This window comes from Penaeus vannamei, chromosome 6 (assembly GCF_042767895.1).
Source record: "Penaeus vannamei isolate JL-2024 chromosome 6, ASM4276789v1, whole genome shotgun sequence".
Lineage (NCBI taxonomy): Eukaryota > Metazoa > Arthropoda > Malacostraca > Decapoda > Penaeidae > Penaeus > Penaeus vannamei.
In genome coordinates, this window is record NC_091554.1 from 30,751,463 (window position 1) to 30,760,499 (window position 9,037).

Here is a 9,037-nt window from a genome sequence, read left to right on the forward strand (position 1 = left end):
ACCCTGTCACCCTCCCCCCTGTAATTGCCGCACTCGCCCTCACCCAGTGCCGCAGCTTCACCCATACACGCTCCCTTACCCTGAACCATTAAGGCCTCTCCCTCCTTCCTCGGCCGTAGCCTCCCCCTCCCCCATTTCTGCTCCCTCGCCCTCACACATAAACGTCCCCTCGGCCTCGCTCCCCTCCCCCCGCGGCCGTCGCCAGGAGCCGGGCCGCGATCGCCATCCGCTTGGTGCGGCGGCCCGGCCGAGTGTGATGGAGTCAGCCACGCTCGCTACATCTGCAGTGTACATCAACGTCCATGCTCTTCCTACACCTGAACTCGCTCTGTCTCTGTTCTGGCTCTGTTATCATCCCTATCTCTGTATCCGTCTCTCCCTCTCTCTTTCTTTTTTTCTCTTTTCCTTCCCCGCTGCTTTTGCTCCCTCCCTCTCTCTCGCTCTCTTCGTTTCTCGCCTATCGTCTCCCTCTCTTTCCTTTATTCCCACAACTCTAAATCCCTCAGAACTATTTTTTCTCGTCGTTCTATCATCATGGCGCATTCACATTTCCCTTGGTGATCTCATCTCACCCTTATTCCTACTCTTCCTCTCCCTTCCACCGTCCCTTTCCTCCCCAACATTCAAGTTCACTATCCAAAAAAATTTATATCCCGAACGATCGTCACTCCAACAAAATTTCGGATATTTGAAATTGCTGCGTGGAAGCGGGTTGTTGCCGGATTTTGCAAGGCTAAATTTCGGATCCCCATCCCCCAGGTGAACACTACAGTATGTGGTGCAAATAAAACATACATAAGGGAGCTACCAAAGCTGCAGAAGCTGGCAGCTATCAATGCTCGCCTTTAAAACAGAAAAAAGACACAACAACAAAAACGTTTAAAGGCAAAACAAGTATCGCCAAAAAACATATACATTCAGAAAAAAGGGAAAATCTGCCTACACGACAAAAGCCGTGTGTTCACTTGGCGTGGGGTTCCTCTCACAAACTCTAGGGTGCGAGTTGCCCGCCAGGACGCCACCAGCGCCGCCACACGGCCGCCGGCGACACTACTGCCTCCACTCCGGTACTGTCTCGCCGCCACCACACGCTGAGTCTCTAAGCCGTCAATGTCATGTCATGTTCAAGCTTACCGTGTGCGACTGTCATGCATGGTAGTACCACCATTATCCCCATGTGATCTCGGGTGTTTGTCAAAGAACTCGGCGACGAATGCTAAGCAGCCGTGAAAGAAACACCCTTTACAAAAACATATTTAATAAATTCATAATACAAAGCAAGAATGGAGATCCCCGGCAGTGTCCCACGGGCTGCGGGAGGAGCAAGCCTTTGAATGGAGCAAATACCTCAATACATGATGATGACAACTACGTTTTGCAAATGTAAACATCCATGACAATCTATGACCCTTATCTTGCTCCTTAGAGATATCCGGGATAAACATACAGAGGGCGCGTGCGGGTGTGGCATTGAGTCCGCGGGTGGACGGGGCGCGAAGACTCGGGTACTCCTGTACTACACAAAACCGGAAAATTGCTACAGGTATGGTATCGTGACGCCAAAGGCAAAGTGTGTTGTAATCCATGCTACCCAAATGTGTTCATTTTCTTTCTTCATATCAATCATCGCAATACAGGATAATGTTCAAAATCTTTTACGACAATGCCTACAATAAATCAACAACCACCAACTATAAACCAGAAGTGATAAACCGAACTGCGAACGTCGATAACGAATCAAAAAACTAGCCTACAAAGCAATGCGCTGGCAATGCGCTGGGTAAGCTTCGTACATCAAATACTGCACCAAAAGAAGACATAATTTACAATGATGAGATTTAAACGTCTTCCAGTAATACGATTCTAGCTGCTCCTCGAGGCAACCCTTGTCACAGTCGCCGGCACTTTGCTGTAATAGCTCATGTCTCTACGACGCTCGAAATATATCTGCTGTCTGAATTTACCAAAGCAATATGCATGCGTGATTTCAAACGTGTAAGCTTAAGGGAATTGAATCCACTGATATTTACCTTCAAAAATTTATAGAAATGTAGAGAGAGAGAGAGAGAGAGAGAGAGAGAGAGAGAGAGAGAGAGAGAGAGAGAGAGAGAGAGAGAGAGAGAGAGAGAGAGAGAGAGAGAAACACGTGTTCTCGAGGTCGTATATTTACAAAAGGAAGCAGCGATTACCGTCGTCATATCTCACATGTTACGGCTCTTTTCATTTCCATATTTAGCGTCTTAACAGCGCACTCATGACTATAAAAAAAATCTCCAATGAAGACACGCCTGCCTCTCCCCAAAACCCCTTTCAAGAGCACCCAGTTGGACAAGGTGTAGGTGTTGCAGGGGGGGAGGATGCAGGGTACAGGGTGGGGGCGAGGGGAGTGTGTACCTATGATCAAATCATCGTCCAATCAACACGTACAATTTTAATCACATCAACTAAGAACCCACAGGTACGCCAAAGCACGAGTTGGCGGCGCTACGGACAACGACGGTAGCCCTACATCAGCGCCAACAAGCATTTCGCCAGAATGCCCTCTGAACCCCCCTCTAACACACACACACGCTGATCTAACCTTTTATCCTGTTACGTTTCAAAAGCCTGTAAGCTAAAGAATCTGTAAACAGGAATAAGAACAAAAATAATTATAGTGTATTTCTGGTTCTGGTTATTTTCCGATGTTCATGCAACAGCCACATCTCTCTCCCAAATACACGCTAACAGACAGTCCTGTGACCCGCTCCGTACACACATAAACGCTTCGTGGATACAGTCTATACAACCAAAAGGAAATGCGTGCTATTTCCCATGTCTAAGTACTTGCGTCTCTACTGTTCTCCCCCCCTCTCTCTCTCTCTCTCTCTCTCTCTCTCTCTCTCTCTCTCTCTCTCTCTCTCTCTCTCTCTCTCTCTCTCTCTCTCTCTCTCTCTCTCTCTCTCTCTCTCTCTCTCTCCTGAAAAAGAACTGTTGCTCCCTAATGCGCTTCGTCTAGGTAAGTAAATCGCGATAACCAAGGCTATCATTTTAAACAGACATACACCACATCGCATCGCCCGTTACAAACACACACGCTCACACACATACATACACAGACACGACAATAACCGATAGCGGAGGTACAGCCGTCAGATCGATACGAACTAAGGCTCACAATCAGAAGCAGCGAAGGGAGTGTACTTGACCACACTGACGGATCATTCATGATGAATATTTCACCAGCACAAGCAAGGACGCTCACGGGGAGAGAAAAAAACGAGAGAGAGAGAGAGAGAGAGAGAGAGAGAGAGAGAGAGAGAGAGAGAGAGAGAGAGAGAGAGAGAGAGAGAGAGAATAACAATTACACGCGGATTTGCTTAATTTTCTTCATGAAATGACAAAAAAATATCAATAGACATATAATTTGGCAGTTATGATAGAAGTTGTCGTTTTATAAGGGAGTTCTTTGTAACGAAGGGGGGGGGCATTACAGAATTCCCCCTAGCCCTGTTCACTAGCGGTACTATCCGCACGGCTGTCATTCTGAACGCCACCGATCCACTGACCAATGATCCCTCTGTTGTAGGTTCAAACTTTCGATCTGTTCATGTACAGTCGACTTGATTCATCCATTTAATCTACAGCGAGTAAGATTGACAACGTGAACCTTTTAATGTGAACAATCTCATTGAACAGCAAAGCTGCTCTTTTTCAGTGTTCTCAGTTTGGCGACTGGATCTTTCCTGATTAATTCTCTAAATATTATTACTAGATATCCAAAGCCAATTCTTTATTTTTTGTTTGTTTCTTCTTCATTCATCGGCGCTATGCTTTCTCGCGGCTAAAGCAAGCGGCAACCCTTTATTTTACTCGTGAACAGCCTGTTCTCGAACTCAAAATAATAATTATAGGTTAATCATTCTGTCGGATATTAATCAAACAAGCAAATATTATTCGACTAAATAATTTCGAATCTTTCAAACGTCATATCCCAACGCGGAGGGAAAACATTAGGTCTCCTCCCCAGCCTGTCTCCCCGGCAGCCACACACCTTTCTTGTGCACTGCAGCTCACAGCCCCACGCGGAACTTAAGTTAGCGATGGCTGTATGGCTTATAAATCCTTAGTCAGATACAGCTACAGACCTGTCGATATCATTCCCTGTAGTTTCATGTGTCTATCTGACTATCCAAAGTGAATATACGAAAGCAAGAAGCCTCAATTAACGCCACTGACGAAAGTTAACATTTAATTCCGTAAAATAATTTCTCCCGCCAAATTAAATTCCCAGTCAAGCTAATGATGTACATTTCCCATCGGATTGTTTTCCAGGATTTTTTAGGTTAACGCTACAGAATTTCTCTTACGCAGGTTGATAGCGTTTCGAAACCAAGTAAGTATTACGAGAGTATGAGAATACCAAGTTGAGTGGGTGAGGACAGAGTGAGGGTGTGCCACTGTAACGGGGTCGGGCGGCACACAGGGGCTGGGGACGAGAGCGGGGTTTGGAGTGGGGGGCCGGCAGACGTTACACATAAACTACAGCATTCTTCTTAGCTCTCGGCTCCTAACCCAAACGCTTACATGAACAATTGATATTCATCCAGATGTTCATTCACAATAAGTGTATTAATGATGCAACTCCGCGGGAATAATCAGTGAAAGCGCTCCACCACGGCCCAGGAGGGGGATAAAACGCTAAACTTCCTGCACCAATTCGGGAAATAAAAAATATTTGAAGAATCCCCTCTCCACTGTAACCGACTAAAATTCGCTCTTTTACCTGGTGGGACTCTATGTCTAGTACAGCTCCGACCCCCACGCTGACCCACACCACACTACATTTTGAGTTAATTTACATGTTAGAAGTAAGCAAAAGAAGAGAGAGCATGTGCGTCCCGTTACACCAACATTGCGGGAACCACCTCTCCTCTGCCACGCCATGGTGTGACTGTCGCCAACCAGTTGATTCATCACATAGCCATCAGCGAGGGAATGAACACGCTTAGGACGGAATCAATCGGTAGCTGCGGAATTCATCGAGACTTTCCCCGGGTTTGGTGCCCCTTTGGTTCCTTGTACGAGTAGAGGTCAGGGATAAAGAGTGAGGTCACGAGAGAGATGACCTGCCTCGCCTGCTCATCGTCTTAGGACCGAGACGGGCGCAGAACCATACATAGGTGACGGGCGTGCGACTGTAGGGCCGCGGGTGTTATTGTAGTGAGGGTCGGGCGTCCCCACACCCTATAACCCGCTACAAATGCCCGCGCCGGCAGTGTAGGGTTGGAGGTGACGACGCCTCCTTGAAAAGTCATCATGCATAGTGTATGGCGCATCATAAACATGGCAACTGCGCATCGCCCGGTTGTGGCAACACCGCAAAATCGGGTCTTTTCTCTATATGCAAAATGACTGCCAACAACTGTCCATCACTTATCACACAAGTCAAATGATAATGAAGAAAAATGAGAAATTATAACAAGAAAAAAATCGCCGAAAACACTCGAAAGCTCTTTCAGCATTGCTTAAGACAATGGAGAGGTTGGTGAGGTGTGAGGTCACAGTAGATGACCACACACTCGACACATGACACGGCCTGGCTAGCCCTACCCTCACCATGCTACGGCTGTCCCGTCTACGCCATCTCTCGTTACCTCCCCTAGCGTCTACGCACTCGCCCCCCCCTACTCTAGTTCTAGAGCTCGAGGCATTTCCCGCTGGTTATGGAGCTCCATGGTCTGTTGCTTTCCATGGCTTGGTCCAAGACTCCTCATGAACAGCATACAATCTCATCAATAAGAATCATGAAGTAGCCTCATGACTACCGTAGATCACTCACTAATGTCCAAAAACCTCGGCCTTCTCATTCTAACCCTTTGACGACCACACCCTCGACAGCAAACTCAAACTCGAGTATTGTTTGGTGTCTACACTTTCACTAGGCCAGGTCCTTCACCTTCTCAAGGAGTAACTCGGTAAACTTAAACCACAAAACAGGAAATCTAGTATTGTCACGTACTTGAAAAGCTCATGAATACTATCGGCCATGAAAATCACAAGCCGTAGATCTCCATACCAGATTTTGTTTCCAGGAGAGCTCTCAACGTGTTTTCTGAGGCCCGCCATAAGGTGACTGCTAATGCTATATCACTACTAAAAATTGAATATAAGAAGTCAATTTCTTCGCTCTCTGGGTACGTTGTCTTAGAAGTGTCTGTCAACATCGACTAGCTTACGTAATACACTATTACAAAAAGTAGCTTTCATCGCAAATAAATGAACAAATGTAAAGATATAAGTAACATATATCATTCACACACACTCACACACATTTTAGTCTACAACTGAGTCCTTCTAACTAGAATAAAATATAGTACAACATAAGGAGACAAACTAAGAAAAAATGTAGTGTTCTATAACCAACATCAAGGATTATCTGACTATTTAAATATAATCTAAAAAATCATGTTTAAGAGTCGTGTTTTCGCCTCGGTTCAGGCACCAACGCCTCGGGAAGAGCTGGCCGCCGACGACGACGCTAGCCTTTCCACCTCCCCCTCGGCCCGAGTGCTTGCTTGCTTCTTCGAGGGCCAGGTAAGAGCTTCACATGTACGTATAGAAGTCCTTTAGCAGAACGTAGAGATAAGAAAGTAAGGTTTCGGGTCTTAGGCAAGAGCACTAATCTGTTTCCAAAACACTGCACTCGAAACACTGTAAATACGTGTGCCTTGGGGAGGTCTCTTCTCAAATCACTGATATCACTGCACTCTCACTGTTGGTTGATTTATCTGGTTAATTACCTTCATCACTAGTATCCACTGCATACGTCATAAACATTAGTGTCCTTATCATCCCCAAGTTCAGGCTCTATAGACTAAAAGATAATTCAACTCTTTTTCCAAACAGAGCACTCATTGCTAAAGCTATCTGGGCAGCCATGATAGGCACACTCACTACACCACTAGCCTCTTGATTCTCTTGGCGATGGTTAACTTGCTGTAATCCATATGATCGACCTGGAAATCTGGACTTCTATGCCCTTAGTTAGGTAAGGAGAGCAAGGTCGGGCAGGTGGATGGCAGAACAAAATAGGGCTGTTGGTCAATTTGTTCCCTCAGAACGTGTCGAGAGACAGAATTAACAAGGATTTCTTACATTATGCATATGTGGACTGGTGTGTGTGTGTGTGTGTGTGTGTGTGTGTGTGTGTGTGTGTGTGTGTGTGTGTGTGTGTGTGTGTGTGTGTGTGTGTGTGTGTGTGGAGAGAGAGAGAGAGAGAGAGAGAGAGAGAGAGAGAGAGAGAGAGAGAGAGAGAGAGAGAGAGAGAGAGAGAGAGAGAGAGAGAATGTGAAATGTAAGTTAAACTGCTATTCAACATAGTTCCATAAGTACATTCATTATATTCCCTCGTTTGTTGTGCCACCAACTTCGCAAGCAAGAGAGGTTCAAGTACTTACTTCTGATAGGAAAGTCTGTGCTGCTTTCTGGGCACCAACGTGTAGTAGGTATTCGTACACATATAACGCCAATCTGAAAAATAAACAGAAATTCAGACTCATGCACGAGCCACAAAGCCTATGCATCTTATCATCAATTTTGGGAATATGTCCCCTTTTTTTTCCTAAATTTCGCGGAATCTAAGAATGTGAACTTAATATTTAAATACTTATTAAGTTCTCGACGTTACACATTGAGGCCATTTAGGATGAACACAGATGTTCACAGCCAAGACACCTGTCCGATTCGTGGCAGCTCTTGCCAACACAGCTGTACATTGCAGTGAAAAATGTAATCTAACAGATGTAAAAGTGATGTATACACCATACTAGTGATGACAAAGTTATACTTCCCAGTTATTAAATCACGTATTTAGAGGCATAACGAAGGAGAAAACGATAGAGAAAGCGTTCACAAAAGCATTTAGAGCATCATCACTTCCAGGGGGCGTCTCTCCCCACCCGAAAAAGGAAGTCCCACGTGCACCTTCCCCACCTATCGTAAAACTAGTCTCTTTCAACCACACAGGATTCAGCAAGGCCCAAACCTCCAAATTACGCTTAAAAGATAACATTAGAACTAATTTTCACCAGCCATAACACCGCGGCTGTGACAGTGACATCTAGGCATGACAGCATCTCGTGTGTTGCTTTGTGAACCACGTTTAAACGCCGCGCCAGAGGACGAGCGGCGAGCGTCCCTCCCTCCCTCAGTCACTCCTCTCCACTATCAAGCCACGCGGTCTCTCTAACACTTCACAACCACTTAAATAATTTCCTCGAATGCTAAATGCTGCGGCAATCAGGCTCTTATCACACTATTATTGAGGAAAAAACGGCGATTGATAGTCCCAAATGTCAAGGGGAGGCTGAGCGCTTACGGGAACAGCTACTATCACTCGGGCTCCAAGATCACAAAACCTCTTGATCGTATGTCGTCAAAACACACTATCGGCACGAATTTATCCTCGAAGGGTCGCTAGCGATCGAAAGTCTTCACATCATAGCTACGACACAAGATTTATCTCTCGGTTGCTGAAGTTTCCACTTACTTTTCCCTGGCCTGTGCATCGGAAGGGACGGACGAACCCTTCCCCTTAGCGTACATGTTGAACACTGTACTGTAGCCAAGTCAGAGGGGGTCGGCGGCCGGGGGGAGGGAGGGGACGCCGGGAGATGAGGGGGGGCTCGTTGCCATGACGACGGGCTAACGCTACACGCTGATTGGCGGAAAATCTTACCTGGGGGGAGGGTTGGGGGGTGCACACGTGGGATGCTAGTTAGTCTTGTTGTTGTCCTATGCCTGTGACAGTACCGCATTTCTACCGGCATGTAACTTTTTCTGCTCAAAATTAGGTTGACGATAAAATAAAGATTAAATTGATCGGGTCGAATAAGCCGAGCAACTGGGACATACAGTGCGCAAATGGAGTTAACTTTGACAATTTGGCATAACAAAGCCAATGCCGCAAACCCCATATCTTGGTGATGAGCGCGTCGTAGCAGTCATCGAAAATTTTCTTATCTTTTCCTCAAGTATCCAATGAAATCCAGTCTCC

At 46.0% G+C, this 9,037-nt stretch overlaps 1 protein-coding gene across 1 annotated transcript in view; it reads right to left on the minus strand.

Moving 5' to 3' along the window:
- Window positions 1-8,608, minus strand: part of LOC113806525 (single-stranded DNA-binding protein 3-like) — a 71,815-nt gene extending 63,207 nt beyond the window's left edge. Inside the window, exons 1-2 of the mRNA XM_070122448.1 lie at window positions 8,531-8,608; window positions 7,440-7,512 (exon numbers count right to left, since the gene is read on the minus strand). Of these exons, the coding sequence (XP_069978549.1) occupies window positions 7,440-7,512; window positions 8,531-8,586 (129 nt within the window). The 5' untranslated portion in view covers window positions 8,587-8,608. The remainder of the gene's footprint in view (window positions 1-7,439; window positions 7,513-8,530) is intronic.
- Window positions 8,609-9,037: the final 429 nt, after the last annotated feature.